The 23,493-nt window shown below is 64.4% G+C and overlaps 1 protein-coding gene across 1 annotated transcript in view; it reads left to right on the top strand.

The window, feature by feature from the left end:
- Positions 1 to 2,377: 2,377 nt before the first annotated feature.
- The window catches only part of BESB_023190 (uncharacterized protein), a gene marked incomplete at both ends in the record, with an annotated part of 38,178 nt that continues 17,062 nt past the window's right edge, over positions 2,378 to 23,493 (top strand). The window contains 3 exons of the mRNA XM_029361021.1: positions 2,378 to 4,991; positions 5,484 to 8,013; positions 8,454 to 23,376. Coding sequence (XP_029215836.1) covers positions 2,378 to 4,991; positions 5,484 to 8,013; positions 8,454 to 23,376 — 20,067 coding nt within the window. The remainder of the gene's footprint in view (positions 4,992 to 5,483; positions 8,014 to 8,453; positions 23,377 to 23,493) is intronic.

The following is a 23,493-nucleotide window of genomic DNA, read 5'->3' as shown; positions in this document are numbered from 1 at the left end:
GCATGCGGATGCGGCGTTCCGGCGGACGCAGCCCCGCACGACTAGCCTCAGCAGAAACGAACAGGTCGCTTCGCGTTGGACCGCTGGGCGAGCACACACTCTTTCACGTCCGGCCCCAGCTCTTCACCCGTTTCTCTTTAGCAGCGAAGTGTAGGAGTCCACATGAGGGACAGACGTCAGTTCTCATTCTCGCCTGTGCGTCTGTTGGGCTTGTGGCTGATGAGCCACATGTAGCCACGGTCGCTACCTTTAGGCACACGAACGGTTTTGTTGACGAGGCCGATAGTCGCGGGCAGCTGGACTTCTTTCTCCTGTCTTGAACTGAGGCAAACATATGCATCGTTTACGTGTGTCCCCCTATTCATGCGCTGACAGCGACTTGCAAAGGCTACTGCTTGAATGCATCACCTGGTGCTGGGGCGGTACACCACGGGTTCCTCGTCCTTCCCTGGAACTGCTGCCTCGAAGAGGACTTTGCTTTGGTGCGGCAGGTTTGCTCCCACGCCCGTGACGTACGTTCGCGTCTCAAGAGTACCCCTGCGCCGCACAGCGATTCAATACATGCATGTGCCCTTTTCACGCGTAAACCAAACCTGATCGCGAGTTCGATAAGCTGCCTTGCTACCAAACAGACAATACTCCGGTCTCCACGGGGGTCTCACTTCTCGCCGCACCGGAGGTGCCACCGTTGACATGCGCCAGCCGTCGTGGCTGGACGCAGGTTGTCTTGCGTCTACGGTGTCTTCCACGCCCTAGTTCCGCTGCGCACTCGATGTGTGCGCACTCTTGCGCTTGAAGAGGAGCTTTTCTCCGCTTTGACAGAGTCTCAAGTGGCCTGATGAAACCGCAGCAAAGACGTAAACCCTAAACTGCAGCCGTTCCTCGACAGGAGAAAAATCGTCGTGGCAGCGCTGGCGACTGTGTCGCGTGACCCGCTCAGCCCGCCTCTCTCTACGTAAAACACACGCAGCAAGCGCACTCGAGGGGGGAGAGGGGGGAGCCTCTCCGTTTCCCTCGCGCTGCTGTTTTCGCTGGAAACTTGGCATGCATTTCTCTCGCTCTTCTGTGTTTGTATATATCCCCGTGGACGTAGAGTGGCGAGCTTTCGTTTCTCGTACACATTTCTCGCCTGGATCGCGGTCTTTGTTCCGCCGTCCGCCCGCGGGAGAGAAGACAAGCCTGCATGAACCCACCACCAGAGGCAGAGGCTGTCCAGCCAAAGCGGCAGCGCGGACTCTGTCGCGCTTCTGGCGTTTCGTGAAAAGAGCAGGCCCTCGGAATGGAAAGAAGAGGCAGCGGACTTTTGCTGCCCCGTCTTCGAGCACAAAGAGGCTCTGTTTTTGTCTCCAGCATATGACGTCTAGTCTCTGCAGGAAGTGCTGCAAGTCGTGTCGAGAGTTTCTACTCTCTCTGCCTCCAAGGGGGGAGGACAAATAATTGGCGTGCGCGCACTGTTGTCTGGAGGATTTTGCGCCCGACAAAAAGCATCTCAAGCGGAGCCTCGGAAAAACGCTTTCTCCTGGGTTTTTTCTCGGAAGGCAAAGATGTGAAGAGAGTCGGCGCCTTCCACCAGCCGACAGCTCTCCTATTCTCGCTCTCTTTCTTCCGCTTCCATCGTCCTCTCCATCGAGTGGTCTGATGCGTGGCTACCTGGCAGCCTGCTCGTCCGCGTCTAGTGTAGGACTTCTACCTTTCCACAGATGAATCCTCAGCCTCTTTGATTTTATGTCTTGTCCCGCGAGGGACTAAACCCTCGTGTCTTGCTTTTCCCGCCGTTTGACTTCTCCATTGTGTTTGACAAACTTGTCCTCCGCCTCTGCCGTCATTCACCTCCCCTGCGCTGCGGCATCCACCGGCATACACCGCAGCTCCAGCGGCGACGAGAGAAACCGCAGGATTTTCCTCGTCTTTTGTTACTTCTCGCCGACGAATTAGGATAACGATTTGATTGCCGTGTAATGCTCCTTCGTTTCTGAGCCGCCGTTTTTCGCCTCGTTTCGGCCTGCCTGCGGGCCACTCTCGTTTTTTGGTCTACCCACTGCCGACCGACCCTAGGAAAGATTTCTAAAGCGTCTGCGGTACCGTCGCCGCCCCGGGGACTGAAGAGACAACAGATTCTCTGTTCCTGCCGAACGTGTCACGACTCTCCTTTGACTCCGCTTGGCATCTTGTCAACATGTCAACTCCGCAGGCGTGCTCCCCTTCCGAGGGGCTGGCTTTTTAGTCGTCCTTGTCTTCACTTGATTTTGGTACGCCGTCGCTTTTGTATTTTTGCAGCCCAAGGGACTTCCGTCTCTGCGATTTTTTCCTTCCGCCCCTGGAGCACCCGCTCCATCGATGCCACTCTTCTTTAAGCCTCCCGTAAACATCTGTCACCATGACGCCCCGGGCCCCTCCGTCCTCGTCCGCCGCGCCGTCGCCGCCCACCTCCTCTTCATCGTACCCTGCACCTGAGACCCTCTACCCCCTCCGTTCTGACAACGCACTTCTTTCGTCACATACCCCCCCCTCCGCACCTTCTTCGCTTCGACAGACCTCTTCTTCCCTAGCCGTCAGTGCCCGCTTCTGCTTGTTTTCGGAGTCTCCAGGCCCCAGCGCCGAGGCGGTGGCGATGCCTGGCGCACGCCTCCCCGCGCCTCCGTCTTTGTTCGCTGTCCGCGCAGACGGACTGGCTTTCGAAGGAGACGCTTCGGCCTCCTCGTCGGCGTCTCCGTCCGCCTCGTCCCGCGCAGGGGGGGTGGTGCTGCCTGCTGTCTCCTACTCGTCCGCCGACTCTCCGGCCGGGGTCCCCGGGATGGGGTCCGCGTGGCCCCCCTCGGGCGGCAGTGCACCCGGTTCATCGTTCGCCGACCTGTCGTCTTCTGCCTTTCCGCAGCAGTTTGCAAGGGCGGAGGAGCCGAGCGACTTCGGCGGGGACGGCGATTTGGCTAGTCTTCAGCGCCAAGCGCTCGTCGACGCAGCGCGAGACGCAGCCGTTGCGGCTTCAGAGGCTTTCACGCCTTACACCGTCCTGGGACGTATGCGTCTGCTGTGCCCGTCTCTCGACGAGCGATCCGAATTTCTTCTTCTCCAGGGGGCCTCGCGCGTCCTGCGTACCTTCGCCACGGCGCGTGCGGAGCTCGTCTTGCGGGAAGCACGCCGCAGCAGACGCCGCAGGAGGGCGGAGGGGAGGGCGCTGAGAAGACGCGAAGCGAAACGCCCGACTGCGGGCGAGGAGCTCCTGAGGGCAACCGCCGCTAGGGGGGAGGCGTCCGCGATGCAGGCCACGGGACTGTCGGGGTGTGGCGACGCTGAGGCGGCAGCTTTTATTCATGGGGTGGGAGTAGATGCCCCCTCGACTTCGTCCGCTCTAGCCGCCTTGCGCCTCCAGCAGCAGAGGGCGCGGGCCCAACTCGACGCCACACTAGCGGCCGCTGTCCGCTCTTCCCGGTTAGCTCTCTCCTCCGATGTGACTTGTCTTCGCCGCAGACTTTTGCCGTCCTCCCGCGTTATGCTGGATGCCAATGTTTCGTTCATTTTGACACGCCTCGTGTCTGCGGTGCTGCGCTCGTCGCCGAAACGCGTATCCTCCTCCTTCCTTTCTCGTGAGCAGCCTCTACAGGCGCTCTTTCGGAGATGCCGAGGCGGGGCTCGCCGAGACGAGCGGAGGCGAGAAAACGCTTTTGGGAGCGACGAGTTGACAGTCGGACGGAAGGAGAGTCGCCCGTCAGGTTTTTTCATCGATGAGGAAGGGGACGAGGCGCCGCGCGCAGAATGCGACGCCGCACTGATCCTGCCGGCGCTGCTTCACTTCACTGAGAGACCGTCCACAGACGATCTCTATCGCCGCCTCCTGTGGCTCCATGTTACCTCGGGTGGCCTGTCGGACTCGCACTCGGGCTCGACCAGCGGAGCCGGCGGCCCAGGCGGAGACAGAGAGAGAGACACAGGTGCCAGTGTCTCCCTTCTCTCTGTGCCCCCGGTTGTGGACGTTTCTGTACTCTTGCAGCCTGCGCTGGCTGTGGCAGGGCCCCTCAGCGACCTTCCCTCCGCGATCAGAAGAGGAGACAGCGGATCGCCCTTCTTTGAGCGCCTCTCGGAGACGAGGGCAGAGGACGGTCCGCTGTTTGGCGTCTCAGCGAGCGCGGGCGGATCCGACGCCGTGTCGCAGCCTTCCTCGGGCGCAGCGAGACGCGCCCGCCAGTTGGGGGACGCGACAGGGCGGGCCCCGGCCCAGTCAGGGCGGAAAAAGAAGAATTCTTTGTTGTTCCCTGGGGCCGACGGCGCAGAACCCGCTGAGGAGGGCGACGCGGACGGTGGATTCTGCCTCGAAACCGAGGATGGAAAGATGATTCTTCCTCAGCAACTCTACCCGATTTGTGCGTTCCTGGCCGTCTGTCTTAACGAGGCTTCCTCCCTCGAACGCGAAGCTCTGGAAGCTGTGCGGGACGTGGTTCAGCACGGGGGCCGGTGGCCCCGGGCGAGCCCGACAGCCGCGGGGCAGCCGAGGACCAGACAGGCTCCGGCGTCGCGCAGTCCCTACGGAGGCCAGGCCCCTGGGAGGGCCTTGAGGCCCGGCGAGGACGAGCCACTGGAACGCACCTTCGTGGGAAGCGACGAGGAACGCCGTCCATGTACCCGCCAGTCGCGGACTGGGGCTGGACCAGGAGACCGCCGCCGCGAGCGGGGACCAGCGGGCAGTTCTTTCATCGCTCTTCCGCCGCCAGAGTACCCTCGATGCTGGGCTGGCGACGGCGGACGGGAGCAAAGTGACAAGTTCTACAACGCGTCAGGCGGAACGGACTGTCTCTTTAGCTTGCCCCCACACGGCGGCCCCTTTGGATTTCCTCTCGGATCCGAGGGCCTTCCAGTCGGGTCGCCAGGAGCTGCGCTGCTGGAGTCTGTCGAGACGAGACTTCTTCAGCCCCTTGTCGGGCTTCTCACCGAGTCTCTTTTGATGGGAGCGACCGCGAGGCGGGGAAAGGCTGGCTGGCGGCCTGATCCTTTTGGAGGTGAGACCGAGGGACTGGAATGGACGACCAGGGCGCGCTCCACTCGGGCGATTGCTCCCGGAATCAATGCGCACCTTTCCGGAATATCTGTCGGTCTGCCTGTGCATCAACTATACTCAATCTCTCTGTATGGCTTCAGTTTGAATACATGCGCACATTCGTATTTCTACAGATGTTACATACACACTAGGCGACCAGGGATGCTTGCCAAGCTCCGCCTTTGTTTTCATATGCATTGCTGCCGTTGCTGGTGATCTAAATCGATGGAGCTGCCTCCCAGGCTGTGCTTCCACGTTCCGTTAGAAGAAAACTGTTGCCAGTAGATGTGCGCAGCGAGAGCCCAGTGTGTCTGCTGGTGTGGGGGAAGCTTGGCGGCCAGGAAGAAAAACCTATACGGTAGCGTCCCTGGTCTCTGTTCATTTCACTACTATTGCGATAGCCCGCCCTTTCTCCACGCATGCCATTTGCGTCCCTGTTCCCCTCTCTCTTCAGATGCGTTGGCCTCTGTCGCGAGCTCCGTGGGGTCTCCCATGCACTTTGGAGAAGCCGGCGCACATCGAGGTTCCGCGCTTGTGCCCCAGCACGTTTCTTCGGCGGTGCACTCCTCAAACCCGTTCGAGGGCGGCTTTCCACCTCAGTTCCAGACACCGTCTCGGGGCTCCCTCACAGGTGGGGCGGAAGGCCTCCAGGACGCCCAAAGTCTGCTCGGCGCGTCGCCGGCGGCGCCCGCGGCGGGTCGAGGCCTGGCGCTGGCGGCGCTGTCGGAGTATGTAGACGCCATCCGCCACACTTTGTCGGGTTCGCGCCCTTCGTTTTTCTCCCCGTCTGCGGACGCGAGGGGACGCTGGTCGTTCTCGGGGCAGAGAGAGGGTGCTTCCACGGCGCCGGGCTCTCACCACGACGACTCAGGTTCGCCCCTCGCGCTCAGCCGAGCGTCGCCTCTATCTTCGCCGACCAACAGCTCCAGGCTTCCCACGGCGCTCGGAAGCGCTGGAGAGACGACGCGTGGGAGCACCGCGAGCATCTTGTTCGCGGTGGTCAGGCGCATTCTTGCAAAGAGGATTCACGCCTGCACTGCGGCGACGCCACGCGACGAGCGGGTGGAGGGGCTTGTCCCCCGCTCGCACTCAAAGGCTTCAGAGAGAGAGAGGCCCAGTTTGAGGTCTCCCTCTTCAACGCTCTGCTGCGCCGCCCTGGCTGCCTTGCCTGGCGGACGGGAGGCGGCGGCGGCCTCTAACGCGGCGGAGGACTCTCTCCGCTACGACGAGGAGACCGACGTTCTAACCCGCTGTCTCGATGCTTTGCTTCTTCTCTCGCTGCACGGCTCGTCTCTCATCTCTCTCTTGGACTTCTTCAGGTTCCTGCAGCAGCTCGTGGCTTCCTTAGACTACGCAGATGCGGCGCTTGAGCGCGCGGCCGCCAAGAGGAGGCACCTCGCGGACGCCGCACGTGACGAGAGGGCCTCCGGAGGCGTGGCCGCAGGCGGCGGTGGAGTGCCGAGCGCTCCCGTCTGTGGGGCTGCGACAAGGCGCACACCGGAGGGCGAAGAGAGACTGGGATGGAGACCTTCGAACGGCAATGCCGGGTCTGCGGCTGCCTCGTCTACCTTCTTCGGGACAGATAGAATGGGAATGCCTGCCGCGCATTCAGCGAGCTTCATGTCTCACCCCGCCTCTGCAGTGTCGGAAGAAGAGCAACTTCCAGCAGGCCCCAGAGAGCACCCGGGACGAGGCGGAGGCCCTTCCTCCCCCGCGGCCCGACCGTTGCATCCTGGAGGCCCGCAGTTGAGCGTCAAGCATCTGACTCTTCCAGGAGAGCTCGGCGCGTCATCTTGCTGTCGTTTGTCTGTGGAACACGTCGATCGTGATGCTGCCTCGCCTCTCCACTCTCCGCCTTCCGCGGCACCGCAAGCCTCTCTCTCCCCCAATTCACAGGCTCTCTGTCGTGCGTCTCACTCCTGCGCGTCGTCTCGCGACCCTTCCTCGTGGGCGACCCCAGGCGTCTCTCCCGAACCGCGGAAACCCCTTCTCGCTCCCGCATCGTATCCGTCTCTGCAGCTTTTGGAGCTACTCGCTCTTCAGTTCCCTCTTACCTTCTCGGATTCGTCTGCCTCCACCGGCGGCCTCGACCGCGCAGAAACGGATGAGGCACCCACTGAGGGGCCGAAGATACCGTCTTCATCGCTTCTCTCTGCGCCGATTCCCGCGTTTGGCACGTATTGCTTCCAGATCACTGTCGAGCTCCACGACCCTCTCCTGTGGGGCTTCCCCCTTCCGTCTCCGAGCGCGAGCGGGCGACGGGGTGCGGAGGCCCTTGGCGGGTTGCCCGCCGGCGAGGGCTTCGCGGGCTCGTCCACACACGCGGGCCCCTGCGCCGTGGTCACGCCGGGGGGAGGGCGGTACTACAGCCGCGACGACGTCGCGGGCGGGCTCGGCGCCAAGAGCGCGGGAGCGGCGAGCAACGGGCAGCGCTTTCTCTTGGGGCATGCGTGCGAGGGCGACGTGTCCTGCTGCCTGGAAATCATTTACGGGAACGAGCGGGGTCTCCGCCTTTGCCCCGCACGGTCGTCCGCAGCAGGGGGCGGCGCGCCCCCTGGCAGCGGAGGCGCCGCGGAAGAAGACCTGCGAGTGCTTTTGCGCTTGGAGCTGAATCACGACGCGCTGGTGGTGTGGGCCTACGAGGAAGAGGAGGAGCCCGTCTCGAAGAAGAGTTCCTGGGTCACGAAGGAACAGCGCGAAAAACTCGAACGGTATGCGCGGGAGCTTCTGCCAGCCGAGTTCGCGAACGCGCCGGCGCCCCTGTTTGCTTCGTCGCGGAGGCGAACCGGCTCCGACGCGCTCTGCTCAGAATCAGACAGCGAGCCCGGCGGCGGCAGGGAGGACAGAGGACAGAGGCGCGACAAGTCCGTCCGCGCTGCCCTCTTCGATCTGCGAGGCATCCACGCCGTCGTCCTGGACATCCTTGTCGACAACACAGGCGAGGGAGAAGGCGCCGCTCGCGAGTGGTTGCTCGGCGACCCTGAGTACGACAACCCCGACGCTGCTGCCAGTGGGCAAGGGACGGCGCTCTCCAACGACCCGAGCCGAAGTGGGCTTCTTGCAGACGACGGCGGCGGCCAGCAGCGACGCCCCAGTGCCGAGAAGAGACCGAGGAGGAGACGCATGCGCGGCGATCCGTCTGCTTTTTCATCGCTGTTTGGGTCTCAAAAGAACTCCCAGTTCTTTTTTGCGGGGCGGCCCGAGCCGGAGGACGGCGGCGTGAGTGCTGAGAGCCCGAAGAAACCACACAGTGTTGTCGTCTTTGCCAACGGCCAGAAGCTCTGCTCCGTGGCGCTCCCGGGGGCCCCCATTCTACTCTCCTCAGCCCTCTCTGTGATGAACCCCGTCAACGAAGTCATTCTTCGCGCAGAGCACACCTCTCATGCGTCTATCCGCGTCTCGCCGCAACCGTCCTGGTCTCTAGGCTTCATCGCCGAGCTGCGGCGGCGGCGTCTCCTCGGGGAGGAGACAAGAGCGAGACCACCGAGAGTTTCGCCGTCTCCGAGGACTGGAGCGAGGCCTCGCACTGCGGGCGGGCGGATAGTCTAACGAACGACCTCTCCGGAGGAAAGACGTTTGGGCGCGGCGACGCCCTGGAGGAGGAGGGAAGGTCCTCTGAAGACGAGACCTCCACTGCGTCCTTCGCGTCGGGAGTCAGCGATGAAAGGGATGACGGCTTGACGGGGGCGAGCGGCAGACGCCGGGGCTCGTGTTCGTCCCACTCTTCAGACTCGTTCTCGGCCTCGGATCAGCTGTCTGCGGCGTCGCTGCCACAATATCGCGGCAGCAGGACCGAGACAAACCTCCTCGACCTGGAAAGCTTCCTGAAGCACTGCTGCTTTGCTCTTCACAACATCGTTCTCCGAGCGCGACCGCCGACTCGCGTCTGTGGAGAGGATTCACGACGCGCAGCCGCAGAAGACGACGAGGAAGAAGGGTCCTCCAACGACAAAGCGGAAGAAGCAGACGGCCGCATCGGCGACGCCTTTGGCATACTCGCAGCTCCAGGAAAGGCTCTTGTGCTGCTTGGCGGCTTCCTGGACGCCCTCGAACTACAGTGTGGTGCTCTGAGGCGGGTAAAGGAGGAGGCTGCGCAGACGTGTGCGCTGGCTGGGCATCGCCTGGGATCCGGCGGGAGGCCTTGCCCCGAGCGAGACTCTGCGGGCCCCGGCAGAATTGGCCGCGGTCTCGGAGGGCATTCTGGGGGAGAGAGCTACGACGCAGTTTGCGCAAGCGCTGCCTCTTCTCCGTCTTCCCTCCCCGCGTCGTTAGCGAATCACTCTTCGTGCGCGTCCTCTCCCTCGTTTCAGTACTGCGCCTCTAGCCCCACGAATCTGCCTCACTTTCACCCGCCCCCCGGACTGTCTTTATCCTCCTCGGCTTCTGCTTCTTCGTCTCCCCCGCACGGCGACGCCAGTTCGCCAGCGCACTCGCTGAGGTCTGCTCCGCCGGGTGCGAGATCGTTTTTCACTGAGGACGACCGCCACGGTCTCGAGAGAGACGCCGGTCGATTCAACAGACCCGGAGCTTCAGAGCGCGCCCCCAACGCCTCGTGGGGATCCCCTGTGTCACCTTGTGGCGGACAGAGATACGCCGACCTTTGTGCGAAGTGGCGAGGCCGCGCAGAGGTCTGCTGCTCGTTACTAGGTTCGTTCCGCGCCTTCCTCGAGGACTCACGTGTGACACTCGAGCTGCAGGAGCAGTTAGCACAGCAGCCCCAGGTCCTCGATCGCCTCAGCTGCATGCTCCTGGACTGCCTCCTTTTCCTTTTGAAGCATGAGCCGCCTCCGCCGTTCATGCTTTGTCGCGCGGCGCGGTATGTGCTCGAGGAAGCTCGCAGGACTGCTTGCTACGGAAATCCCTTCCAGGGGCCGAAGATGGAGCACTCTCGTCGCTTCTCAGGAGCTTCGACGTGCGCCGCAGAGACGCAAGTTGGCTTGTGGAAGGGCATGGGGGTGCCGGTGCCCGCCGGCTGCCCCGCCTCATCGCCTTCGTCCGTGCTTCACCTTGCCGGCAACCTGCTTCCGCCGGGGGACAGGTATGCAGCCGCGCGGATGATGAGCCCGACTGGCGGCTCCACGTGCTCGTCGCCTCTGGCGCGGCGGCATGCGCAAGAGAACCCGCCAGTGAGTCCGGCGTCTTCGGGCTCGTCGCCTCTGCTTGGCTTCCGCCGGGCCGCGCGACGAGAAAGCCATGGGTCGGTGACGTCTCTCTCCTCCTCTCAAGGCTCGCTGGATGCGTGCGCTGCCTCGTCTAGGGGGGGGGGCATCGCCTTCAGCGGCGCTGACCCGCTGCCGCAGGCATCTTGCGCGTCGTCGGCCTGCTCCCCTGCCGGCTCCGGCCCTTCGTTATGCTGCGCCCTGTGCTTCTGTCGAGGCGTTCAAGAGGAAGTCGACGCAGGCGGCGCCACCTGGCTCCTTCATCGAGCAGCTTTGAAGCTGTTTGCGGCTCTGAAGGCCCCTCTGCTCACCCCCATTCTGTGGAGAGTGCCCCCCGAGAGACTGCAGCTCCTGCTGCAGCTGCTCGCGTCGAACAAATGGCCTTTCGAGGACAGCCTCGTCCGCAAGGTGCTGAGTGTTTTGGACTCGACAGGAGGTTGCCAGGTTGTCGTTCACCGTCTCCTCCGGGAGGTGAAGACAGACGTCGGGAGGCGGGGCGAGCACCAGGCAGAAGCGAAGGCGCTGAGACGCAAGAAGGAAGATAGACACCTCCGCGTCGTCGCTGCGTCGCGACGGCGCCATCCCTCGCCTTTCGATCCTTTCGTGCCTCGCGCCTCCGCCACGAGTTTGCCATGCAGCCCTACGCATGGAGACAAAACAGCAGCATACGGCGATCGCTACGTCGGCCGCGAAGCCTTGGGCAGACTTGCTGCAGACGAAGGTTTCGCTGCAGAGGAGCGCTATGGGGGGGGCGGCAGGTCTTCCGCGTCCTCCAGCACCTCCGCATTCGCGTCTTCCGCCAGCCCCAGCCTGTTCACTGTGTGGCACCCGTCAACGTCCTCGCGCCGGGGCTTCTCTCTGCTGGGACGCGATAGCGACGTGGGGTCGCGCTCTCGTCCGCTGCGCCGCGTCTCGTTTTCCGGCTCCCCGTCTGACTCGTCCGCCGCCGCTCTCGGCCTTAAGCGGAAACGCCTGCGGCGCGGGAGCCTGTTCCCTCACTTGCGCACCGCTGTCGGATCGGGGGCCGTGCGCGGGCCTGCTGCAGACTCTCAGCGGAGCTTGGAGACCGCCGCGGCTCGGGTCGAGGCCCTGCGTTTGTCCCTTTCCTGCCTGGAGGAGAGCGGCTTCTGGCCGTTCTTCCGCTCGCTAGCCTCCGAGGCTGAGCGCCAGGTGGAAGAGGCTCTCCGTCCGCCTCCTCTCGCGCGGCTCGATGACTGCGCAGGTGGGGGACAGGGAGGCGGCGCTGGGGCAGGGGCGTCGACGCACTACACGGCAGGATTCTCGAGAGACAACGCTGCCAAGCTCTCGTCTCCTCCCTACTACCACATCTCCTATCCACAGCACGCTTCCGAGGACTCTCTCGTGCGCATATCACGCGCCAGAGACGCGGCTCGCTTTGTTCTGTGCCCCCACATCGTGTGCAGCCCGACGTGTGGACTTGCCTTGAGCGCAGCGGCAGCAGCTGAGAAGGCGGAAGCATCGCCGTTCCGGTGGACTTCGTTCGTGTCTCGCACGTCTGGTTTCTCGCTCGCTGCGCTCTGCGGAACTGCCTTTTACTACCGCTTCCAGCTGCTTCACCGCGGTCTCTTCGACGCCGCGGCGGCGTGCGGAGAGTCGCCCGCGCCTCCCAAGCTCCGCGACGCTGCGGCGAGCGCTGGAGGGAGCGTCTCGGAGACGCTGTTGTCGTCCCTCTGGGTCTCCCTCGGAGGCGACGACGGCGGTCAGTCGAGCTATCCCCTCCGTCGCGTGAGGCGAGAGGCAGAGGTCGCTGAGAGCTGGAGGACGCCAGGCATTGCGGGAGAAGTCACGGGGCTCGTGGCTCGCCACGCAGCCCAGAGGTGGATCAAGCAGCTCCTCGTCTACCTGGCCATGCCCGATGACGCGCTTGCGCAGCCGTCCGAAGGCCAGGGCCAGGCAGACGGGCTTGGCTCCGATGACGCCTCCACGTGGCCAGTCCAGAGTCACGCGAGCGCGCTGCCTCCGACTCCTCTGCAAGGCGCCGCAGAAGAGTTCGCTTGCCCGCGTAAGGACAGCGCCGCTAATCGCCTCCTTTCTTCCTCCTGTCGCCCTCCGCCGATGTCCGCCGCCTGGCTGGCGGCTCGCCGTCGGCCTGGCGGCTGGTCAGGAGAAGATCAGCACCTCCGGAGACTGGAGGACGCCTGCAGCTGCTTGGAAGAACTTCTGCGCCGCCTCCTCGCATCGGGTCACAGCGTCCTCGCTGCGATGATGGACGCACTGGTTCTCTCTGATGGCCTTCAGCGTTTCGTGCCTGTCAACGGGTCTGGGCTACGATCCGCACCGAAGGCAGCGAACTCAGCCGCACAGGCACAAGCGCCTCCTCCGTCCGGAAGGGGAAGCGAGGCCCGCGGGCCTGCAACACATGCAAACCCAAGCAGCTGGGTGACTCCGCGGCGAGGGTCGTCTGGCCTCTGTAGTGAGGGAGTCGGCGACTACCCCAGAACGGGGACCTCGGATGAAGACGGCGAAGGAGGGATGAGACGAGACTTCGCCAGCTACTACTCATTCCAGGAGCGAGGCGTGCCTGGGGATCAAGAGGTAGTCTCAGATGGATGGAAAGAGCCAGATGCAGCAGAGGGACAGACACGAGGCGCGGAGACGACGGCACATTCGGAGGTCGCGTTCGCTGCCGCAACTCTGGCGCCCGTCGAAATTCCAGTCCAGGGCACAGAGTTTGGGCCGCCCACGACGGGTTTGCCTCCTCCCTTTGTTCACGGGTGCGCGTACCTAAAGACTGCAGTTCTCCGCGTGCTGACGCAGTTCACGTCTCTCCTTGCGTGCTTCGAGACCTCGGAAGCGGGCAGCGCCGGTGAAGAGACGGGCGACGACCTGGAAAAAGCGATCTACGAGCTAGCAGGAGAAGCGCCAGACGGCAACAGCGAGAGCACCGCCGGGGGGCGAGGCAAGAAGAACTCCGCCACGGTGCTTGCCATTGTTCAAATGACTCTACGCCTGTGGCCGCTTGTGCTGCGCCTTGGGCTTCGCTCGCTGCTTCTCCTCCGCCAGCTGAGCTCGTGTGCGTCCGAGGCAAGCGAAGACTATTGCCGCGCCGATAGCGAAAACGGTGGCCTGGCACATCATTTTGTGCGCACGCATTCCAAGCCACAGAGCGTCTTGCATCCCATTGTCGAAGTCTGCCTGGGCTTTGTTGCCATCACCAGCCACATCCTGGTGTGCCTCGGGTCAATTCCGTCTTCCCTAGCCGCCTTTGAGTCCGTCGCTTCCTGCCAATGCCTTGCGGCAGCCGCCGCTTCCCCCGCCGCGGCGTCGCCGCTGAGCGCTAGCCCGCCTTTCCCGGGTTCGCCCTCGTCGCTTCTCGGGATGGGCACCTCGCCTCTGGCGTCGCCGACCGGCGCCGCCAGCGGTTTGCTGGCGAGTGGCGGCGGCGAGAAGAAGAACAACAGCTACACGGAGCTGACGCGAGTCACCGCTGGACTGCCGCCGCTCCTCCTCACAGGCGCCAGCTATCGCGTCGCGCCCGCGGGTCACGGCTTCCAGGCCGTCGAGGGCGCCCTGCGAGGCAGCATTCTGATGCTGCTTGAATGCACAGCCAAGACAGAAGGCACGCTCCGCACGAATCACTTCAGTCTCCCTCGGGCGGTTCAAGACTTTCTCTCTGCGACGCAGGCCTCTGCAACGGCGGCTGCTGCTGCGGTTGACACAGGGGGCGGAAGGCCCGCTCTGGGCGCGGAGAGAACGAGGACGGGTCAGCCAGAGCGCGAGGGCGAGGAGATATGCCCGAGCCAGCGGGGAGCACATTTTGCGGGCGGAGCTCGCGGCCTAGATGGAGGGCAGGAGAGCGATAGCCTGAGAAGAGGCGATCCCCGGCGGGGAGAGAACGGGACGAGCGAGTTTCACGCAGGGACGTTCAGCTTGGCTTCCTGCGGAAGCCGAAAAAGAGGGAGCTATTCTGGCGGCGGCTCTGCGGGCAGCTTATCGTCGAGCGCGCCCGCCCACTTGCCGGGATCATCGCCACCCGAAGCGACGGGGTTGAGGCTGCCGCCGTCGTCCGCGGCGCTGCCTCCCCTCTCATCTCTGGCGTGGGAGGATGCGGCTTCTGCTCGTCTTCCGGCACCTTCACAGATCTCTTCGTCTTCTTCGGCCGCAGTGCGCGACCCACACGCGGAGGGCTCCGCGTCTTCGTCGAAGGGGAAACTCTCGTTCGCCTCGCGCCCGCCGTCACCTCCTGTCTCTCCCTCGCCCGTACTGCTTGCGCTCTTCAGAGGTGACCCCGAAATCTCGGCTGCCTTCGGACCCACCTTCCGCGCGTTCCACCCCTCCCTCGCGTCGATTCAGCATGGGATCTCTGCTGCGCTTCTGCATTTGCTCGGCTACCGCGGCGACCCGCGGGTTCCCCACGGAGACCAGTTCTCAGGTGCGTCCTACGGGGCGGCGGAAACCCTGAGGAAGACCCACGCAGGAGTGTCCGCGCTGGAGAGAGAAGGCGAAGCTGCTTACGATGAATTCGCACCAGGAAAGATGCGCGTGGGCGAGTCGACTACGGGGGAGGAGGAAGCAAGAAATCGCAGCAGCGACTCGACAGCAGGCTCGCGGCCGCCCCCAACGCTTGTGCATCGCGGCGGAATCCATCATTCCGGGTTCAAGATCCAGGGGGGCACGGGCCCGCTCTTCGCGAGGGGCGAGCCTAGCGCCTTAGTGGACCTGCGCTACGCTGCCTACAAGGAAAAACGACGAGAAGAAGCGCTCCTCGTGCTCCAGATCGCCTCGACCGAGTCTCGCAAGGCTGTTATCCAGCTTCTAGCGCGGTGGCAGCGCCGCAAGGCCCAACGTGCGGCGGAATCGGCGCCGCCGTGTGCGGGCGAGGAGACACGTGCCAGCGGCCATCTAGACGCCGCGGAGGGCAGCGACAGTTTCCGTGGACCTGGAAGTGACGAGTTCGGCGTCCCCGCCTCTGGAGGCCCGTTGAGCGCCTCGTCGCCGTCGGATGCCAGCCCCTTCGGCTCGTCTTTCCCGAGGACGAGCGCGAGCGAAGGAAAAAGCGAGACTCAGGCCGGCGCGCGCCCGTTCACAGTGCCCGAGGAAACGCTTCGTGCGGAAGAACGCCGGCAGATTCTCAAGAGGTGCGAGTGGATTCTTCACGTGTGTCCCGCGGGTCTCCTGGCCCCGCCAGGAGGGTCCCTGTACGCCACGTCGCCTCTGCTGCTTCGTCGCGGCGGAGGCTGGATGGAGAGCACGGTGTCGACAAACGCGCGGTGTGGAGCGGGCTTCAGTCCGCCCGCCAACCGTTTGTTTGAAGACGAAGCGGGGCTGACCGCTTCGTACCCGCCTGCCGTTCCGGGTTTTGTCCCGTGTGCGGGCCCCGCGGGTGCCCGCCACCAGGGTCGATCCCTCTCTTGCGTGGAGTCGATAAGCACGGCGCCTCTGTATCGCGTGGTTGTCGGGCCTGATGGGCGCACCAACATCATCTCGACGAGTGGAGATCTGTGCGGGGCCGGCTCTGTGGGCGCAGTAGACCCGTTGGGCGATTTCTGCGCCTCCGCCTCTGCAGTTGGTGGCGCCGGCGGCGTGCTGCTTCTTTCTTCGGACTTGTCGCCAAGGCCAGGCGGCCTGCAAGACCTTCTCTCGCACCAAGCAGGCCCCTGCTTCGTCGTTGGGGACCCTGCGTCTGCGTGCGCCTCGGGCGCTTCGCTGCCGCACCCGGGGTCTCTCTCGCGAAACATGAGTCTGACGAGTGTCTGCCTTCCGGGCGCAGATCGCTTGGCGAGGTGTCTGCCTGCGCCTCGGCACTCAGGCTCGGGCCTGTTCCTTGTGCCTCCGCGACGCGCGGGGCTCTCCTCGCGGCAGTTCGGGGGCATGTACGCCTCCAATAGCTCGGGGCACCTGGGGCCGGTCGTGACCTTCTTCGACGGCGGAGTCTCGCGGCCGGGCAGCGCGGGGCGACTGACGAGCGCCGATGGCGTGCTGAGGCACTCGGTGACGCCCAACCTGGAGGTGCTCAGACGCCTCATGAGCAGCCGCACGTTTGCAGCCATAGACCGGCAGGCGTCTTTCCCCGCCTGGGCCGAACGAGGCACCGGCGGAAGACTCCTGACGGGGAGAGTCGGGACTCACGTCGGCACTGACACGACGGAGGGCACTCCGCGGGACAGCTTCCGGCTCGTCTCCAACGGGACGACCGCCTTTGAGTTCTTTGGGCCCCAGTCGCCAGGCCCCACTTTCATGGACTTCTCCTTCCTCTCCCCCTCGCCCCTTACGACGGGTGCGGGCATGCGCATGCTCCCGTCTTCCTCCTTTTCGTTCGGCCGAGGCGAGGGCGACACACAGGACAGCGCGGTCCACCTGACGCAGAGCGCGGCTGGCGATCCTGCGGAGCCGCTCGCTGTCAGGAGAAGCAGCGTGCGAAGTGGAGACGACTCGCTGGCTGAGGGATGCGGCGACGACGAGCAGAAGGAATGCGAGCACGAGAGGGCGGAAAGGGAGGCTCTCTCCTCCTGCGAGTGGCGGCCGTCCGTGGGCTTACAGGGGCCGCCTCATCCGGCGTGCTCGCGACCGCCTCACACACCCGTGTACGCGCCCACGGCGTCCTCGTTGCCTTTGCCGTATGTGCCGCACGTCTCACCCCTAGTTCTGGAGGAAGAGGAACAGGAGAAAGAAGAGGCGCTGGCTGCCTTCCTGGGCTTCCTGATGGACGGCCCCGAGGTCGGCGCGGCCGAGCGCGTCTTGCGTATCGAGCAGCTGTCGTCTCTCTGCCGCTACGTGATGCTGAGGAGTCTGAAGGCCCTGCTGCTCGCTGGCATCTGCGGCAACGTCCCCAACATTCGGGGTCGAGTCGGCGCAGGCCTGGGCCGGTCCTTCGCGAACCGCGAAAGAGCAAAATCCAAAAAGAGGACCTTGCGGGAGAAAACGTGCCGCGAGCCGCAGGCTGCCTCACACAAGGCTCCGCGCGATGCGAAGACGGCGGCGACGGGGGCGGAGGACTCTGGGACCGCCATCCCCGACTCCGCGCCGCACGCCGCTGTCGAGTCTGCTTCACAGTCTCTTGCCTCGGACTTTTTGGAGAAGTCGCACCAGCGCCACCGCGCCTCTCGAACGGGGGGCCCGCAGGGCAGGGGACCGCTCTCTTCTCTTTGCGGCGGCGAGGACGACGCGGGGGTGGCGTATTCCAGCGTTCCGTCCGAGAGCGGGAACGACGAGAGGCGAGGCTGTCGGAGCTCGACTCAGGCCATTCGGGGAAGGAAGCGCGAAGAGGAAGCCTGTGCGATGCTGCTGACTTCCTCTTCCGCCTCGGTCTACTTCCAGCCCTCTCTCTCCACCGCGCCCCGCAGTCGGCGGTCAACTCGCTGGCCAGTTCTGCTCGACCTGCTCGTGCCCATCGCCTCCCGGAGCTCGGCAGAGCGCCAGTCGCCGGCGACGGGCCCGAGTGGAGCGGCGGTGCGGTTTGCCGGGTGGATGCTCTTCAAGCTCCTCCATCGCGTGGGATGCATGATGCTGGCAAGCCAGCCCGCGGCGACCGCAGACGCCTCGCTGTCCTCCCTTCTGCGTGCAAAGGAGGAGAGCGCGTTCGGGATCGGCGGCAAGAGCTGGGCGGTGTCGGGCGACGCAGACTTTTGCACGTCGCCCGGCCGCCTGGTCGGGGACGCCTTCGGCGCGGAGAGAGGAGGCGCTCGCTTTTGGAAGGCGCAGCCCCTCGCGGAGGCGCTGTCTGCTTCGCTCAGCGACGTCGTGAGGGCTGTCGCAGACTGGCACCTGCTTCACAGCCCTCCGCTGATGGCGAATCTCGTCGCGCCGCGCGTGGCAGGCGTGTTTGTCTGCCAGCCGTCGGATTCGCTCTGGCTGGATTCCTGTCTGCGTCTGCTGACCTTGCACGTCTGCCTGCGGACCCCGCCCCTGGACTCGAGCGCCTACGTCGTTCCGCTCCTTCGTCAACTGCTTTTCCTGGCCTATCCGCCTCTGCTTTTCCGCCGACGGGGCGCGGCTAGGAGACCCGAGACCGGGGAACGGGGAGCAGAGGCGGCCGAGAAGCAGAGCGATGGAGGCCGCGCCACGGGCACACGCGAGACAGAAACGCGAGGCGTGGAAGGCGCGAGGCGGAGCGAAGATGCGACCGAGAGGAAAGACAGGAAAGGAGAGTCCGCACGAGGCGTGGAAGGGTCGGTACGCCCTGGGTGCCCCCCAACGCCCGTCCCGCTGGCGATGGCTGTGACGGGAGTGATCATCCGCTGGACAGCTGGGCTCGTCAGGCAGCAAGGGATCTCCGATGCGACACTCTTCCTCACGAAGGAGGGATTCGAATTGCAGGAGAAGCTGGTGGTACGAGGCTACCACAACTTTGCTCTTCTGGTTCAACGGAGGCACTCCGCGCCTGCCTTCACGCAGCCGGTCCTCGACCTGCGAAGGGTTACGCCTCTAGCGGTCAACTACGCAGACAACATTTCTGCGCGACCTTCTTCTCCACTTGCCTCTTGCGCGGCTCCAACGTTTTCCCTGCCTTTGAGACGCGCGTCATGGAGCAACGATGGACGGTACGAAGACGCACGGAGACGAAGGGACGCACTGACCTCGCGGCTGCACGACCGGTCGGAGACAGGCTCCGGTCTGTGGCTTCTCTCGGGGCGCCCTGCGAGCGAGCCCGACGGCTTGGAAGAAGTAATCAGCGACGTCCGCGTGGTGATTGAAGATGAGGGACCCGTCTCCGAAGAGTCGGCAGTGTCTCTCCTTCCCACCGGACGCCATAGCTTATTTCCGCCGACCTTCTCCTCGGAATACCCGCCGCTGTCTTCTGACGCGCTACGCACACGAGGCTACAGGCGCGAGGCCGGCATCCAAGTCGGCGGCGGCATCACGTGTCGGGTCTGGGTCCTTCGGGGCGCGTTCGTCTACCACGCCCCGCCCTCGCGTGCTGTCCCTATCTCGACTGATCTGCGCCAACTGGCTTTCGGCTCGTGTGAAGCCGCGGCGGAATCTTCCCTCTTTGCGTCGCCTGTAGCGGATTCCGCGGCGGGCGTCCTCGGGGAGATTAGCAGACAGAGTTTGCTCGCGCTCGCTTCAGGCCGTGGAGAAGGGACAGAAGATGCTCAGCTGCTGCGCAGCGAGGAGAAGAGAGCCGCTGCTGCTGCCGCCAACAAGAAGACTGTCTGCTGCGCCTCCATGCGCGAATATCGGGGTGCGGCCAAGCTCCTCCAGCGACGAGGTTGGGAGCTCTTCAAGGCTGCGATCTGGGCTCTCCTGAGTGGCTTGAGGTCGATCGGAGGCGAACGAGGAGACGACGAGGAAGAGGCACAACAAGACGTGTGGGGCGACGTCGCGTACGACCGGAATGGAGGAGCGCCAGGAGGGAGACAGGGCGGAGAAAAAATCGCGAAAGACGATGCTCACCGCTTGAGAGAGAAGCCAAGTGGAGACGGTGTGTCTCTGGCGGAAATGATCTCGGCTGCCGATGCTGCAGCCGCGGAGAAGCGGAGACGAGATAGACAGGGCGTTGTCTTGCAGGCTGCAGTAGGAGGAAAACGCGCAAATGACGTCGACCAGGTTCTGTCGAGACGTGAACAAGAGCAGCGACAAAGGCGCCTGGTGGCCGAGGAGGTTTTGAAAATGATGATTGTCGCGATGATGCGTCTAACCTCGACGCTGGAGAGAGGAAAACAACTGAGGGAGGACGCGGCCGCGAAGCTCCACGCCGCGCAGGAGGCTTCAGCCACGCTGTATCTTTTTCATCGACAGCGATTCCACCTGCAGCTGCGTCAGAGACCAAACATGGCACACAGACCATCCCCGCCAGGGAGCAGTCGGCTGTCCAGCTGCGGCTTTGCCCCCCGAAGCAGCAGCTGCCTCTCCTCGTCGAGTGTGCTGCCCGCCAGCCACACTTTTCCGAGTCGCTTGCCTTCCTCGTCAAGTCTCTCGAGGGATCGCGGGGAGTTCGCCCACAGCAGAGGGCTGTCGTTCTCACGCACGGGCAGCGGTCTAGGCCTCTCGTCCCTCGCGGACGGCATGCCTGTCGGCGTGACAAGCCCTTGGCCGTCGCAGTACGCGAGCCTGTCGCGCCTGTCTTCGCAGCTCGATCCTCGCTCCATGGCTAGCGTCCTCGAAGGCGAGAACGAGGAAGACAGATCCGCGTCGCACACACCCGTGCCGGAAGACCAGCGCGGGGAGGATACACAAGCTCGACTCACGCCAGCTGGAACAGACCTGAAGGATGACGACGCCACAGACGCCGGCGAGGACGACGGGATCTCCGTCCCCAGACAGCTGGCGGAGAAAATTGCCCTCGCGGCCGAGGACGCCTCCAAGGCCGCCCGAGAAGCTCAAGCTGCGGCCGCACTGGCACAGGAAGAAGGCAGAGAGGTTGAGGCCGCCGAAACCTTCATCGAACAGATGCTTGAACTCCTGCTTGCATGCGCTCAACAATCGCCCGCAGCCGCCGTGCTTACGGTTGGAGTTCTCACGTCCATTCGCGAGGCAATCTTGGCGAAGCTGGAGCCGCTTCTGCAGCGACCGAGCGTGAGGTCTCTCCTCTATCGCCTCTTATACGTCTGTGTGCGGGCTGTGCCGCCCAGCGCTTCGTCTCTGTGTTATGGAGAAGCGTTCAGGGGGGTGCCCCGCGCTATGGACAGATGCGGACGGGCAACAGAGGACGGGGCCTTCCGCGACTCGCCCCAGCACCAGACACAGGCAGCGGCCAGGGGGTCTGAGCCCGAGGCTGGGCTGCCTGAGTGGGGCAGCAGGGGGCAGAAGGCGGACCTCTCGGATGGGGAGGGAGCCCTGGTGGAGAAGAAGCCGAGCGTGGACAAGCCTCGTGACGCAGAATCGGCAGAGGCAGCGCCCGCGCGGTGGCTGCCAGCTCTGCTGCCTCTGCATCCCACCGGAGCGCTGGTGAGCTGCGGAACCCTGGTTGTCCTCGAAAAACCCACAGAAGAAGAGGAGTCAGAAGAGCCCTCGATTCGCGGTGCAGGCGTCTACCCGCCGCAGCCCGCTGCACACTCGGCTTTCCCTGCATCGGCCATGGAGACCAGCGCGGAGCTGCCAGGGGGCGCCGCGCCGGCGACCGCCCCCTCAGCTGTGCCCGTGGGTGACCTGGCTGCTTCTCAAGCACCTGTAGAGTCCCCTTTTTCGGCTTCTTCTTCTGTCGCACCAGCCCCCTCTTCCGAGCCTGCATGGCAGACGCTGCCGAGCGCCTTCGAACATGGACCTCAGCAGGGTCGAGCGGGAGACGCCACGTTGCCGTCAGCGTCGTCTATTGCTCGCGACAGTCTGTCGCCTCAAGTGGCAAATGTCCCCCAGTCGCCGGCGACGGAGACGATGTTCCACTATGCGCGGCCAGGAGAAAGTATCTCCGCGGACGCGACAGAGGCCGGAGGCGAAAACAGCCAAGCGCCGTCCGCGGCCGCCTCCGGAGCGGCGCCCGCTACTGGCGGGGGCCAAACGGCGATGAATGGAAGCGACCCCTTCTCGCAGCTCTTCCCGCCTCAAGCAGATCCGCTCTTGCTTCTGTTTCGAGATCCGCCGCGGCCTTCCAATCACCCAGGCATCGCCCAGGCTGGCCCAGGGGCTGTAGGGGCCCCTTCGGGTTCGTCGTCTTCTCCTGGGTTTGCCTCTGTCCCGCTTCTCTCAGGGGCATCCAGTTCCAGCGCGGGTCTCCCGCAGCAGAGCGTCGGAGACCAAGCAGTACCCTTGCCTTCGCCTGAGAGCCCCGTTCCTTCTTCGTCTGCTTTCCCTGGGCACCAGCGTGTGGTGTTCTCTCCCATGGCTCCTGGGGCGATGCCCCTCACGCCTGCATCCGCGCCGCCTCTCCCAGCCGCTCAAAGCACTCGACCTGGCAGCGGTGGACGCGAGAACCCGATGGCGTTTGCCCTCGCGATGCCTCATCACGCCCTTCCGCCGCCGGCTGCGGCTGGCCTTTCCCTGCCTGTCGGCGCTGCTGGTCCTGTGCACCCCGCGGGAGCTGCCCCCGGGACAGCGACGCCCCAGCCACTGGCCGCGCCGGGGGAAGGAGACCCTGGAAGCGGGGTCTCGATGTTTTCCTCCCCTGCTTTGGCGCAGGAGGCGTCGCCGCTTACGCGCCCGCCTGCGGCGGCGACGCCCGGCGTCCACGCGCAAGCTGCACCGTCTGCAGCTCCGCCCGCCTCCGCTGCTGTCGGCGGAGCCCCAGCACCATCTCCCGCGAACGTTTTCGAGGGGTTGCCTCAGTCGGAGATCTTCGTCTGTTCGCGCAGGGGTCCAGATTTTGAGGCCGAGGTGATTGGGGGGCGGACACTCCACGTGTTGAGGGCGCGAGACCTCGGCGGCGTCGTTCTCTGTCGCGCCCCGCTGACGTTCCCCGCTCTGCAGGTCGACGAGGACGACAACAACCCGCCGGATGTGTTGAACTTCCGCGTGCTCACGTCTGGCCGCTTCGGCGTCACAGTGGCACCGGCGGACTGCGTGCTGTCGAATGCGCAGGAAGTCTTTGAGCGGAACGACGTCGTCGGCTTCCGGACGGAGAGCTGCCCGCCGTACGCACAGAACGTGTTTGCCACACACGTGCCCTACCAGGAGGGCGACTTCCTTTCAGTTAAATTCAACGTCGACGTCCAGCCGAACGGGGAGCGGTGCCTGCACACCGAGCTGCATGTCTCGGGTGAGAGCATTGGCTCCGTTCTCGAGGTCTTCTTCGACCTGGAAAGCCAGGCCGAGCAGCACAGACGCATGAACCTCGTCTTCGTGCTCCAAGACCCAATTACCATCGTCTACGAGGGCCCCCCCTTCTCCCTCGACTTCGTGGATCCCACAGGCGGACTGAACGCTGCGCTGGTCACGCAGCCGACCGCGGGCGACGGTGAGGCCGCGGCAGGCGATGGCTCAGGTGCTGGCGGCGTTGACGGGGCAGAGGAGGACGAAGAGGAAGAAGCTGAAGTGAAGGAATGGACCTCCCGGGAGAAGCCTCTGTTTATGGACTCCCTCAGGCTATACCAGTCAATTCTTCTCTCAGACAGTCGGATGCTGCGGCCGCTTCGAGGCGAAATCCTCACTGGATTCTTCAGCGTTTTTGCGTCGGCAGCCACTGCGGCAGAGATCTTGCAAAGCTCTCTCGAAGCTGACAGGAAAGCTCTGCGGAAAGCAGCTTCTGGGCATCTCCGAGCCAGACGGGGAGGCTTTCAGGAGGTCTTCTCATTCACGCCGGGGCTGGAGCCGCAGGCGCGGGTGCCCAGCTACGGTGAATTCGCAGAGATCCCCGTGAGACCGCGAGAGGGGGAGGTAGACACGCGATCTGGGTCTCAAAGGGGAGAGAGGGGCGACATGCGTCGACAGAGGGGGGTAGCCGGCGAGCGTTTCTCTTCAGTTGCTTCAGCC

The sequence above is a fragment of the Besnoitia besnoiti genome, chromosome XII (genome assembly GCF_002563875.1).
Source record: "Besnoitia besnoiti strain Bb-Ger1 chromosome XII, whole genome shotgun sequence".
NCBI lineage: Eukaryota > Apicomplexa > Conoidasida > Eucoccidiorida > Sarcocystidae > Besnoitia > Besnoitia besnoiti.
The sequence above is the reverse complement of the archived record's forward strand: the minus strand, read 5'-3'. Positions and strand labels throughout refer to the sequence as shown.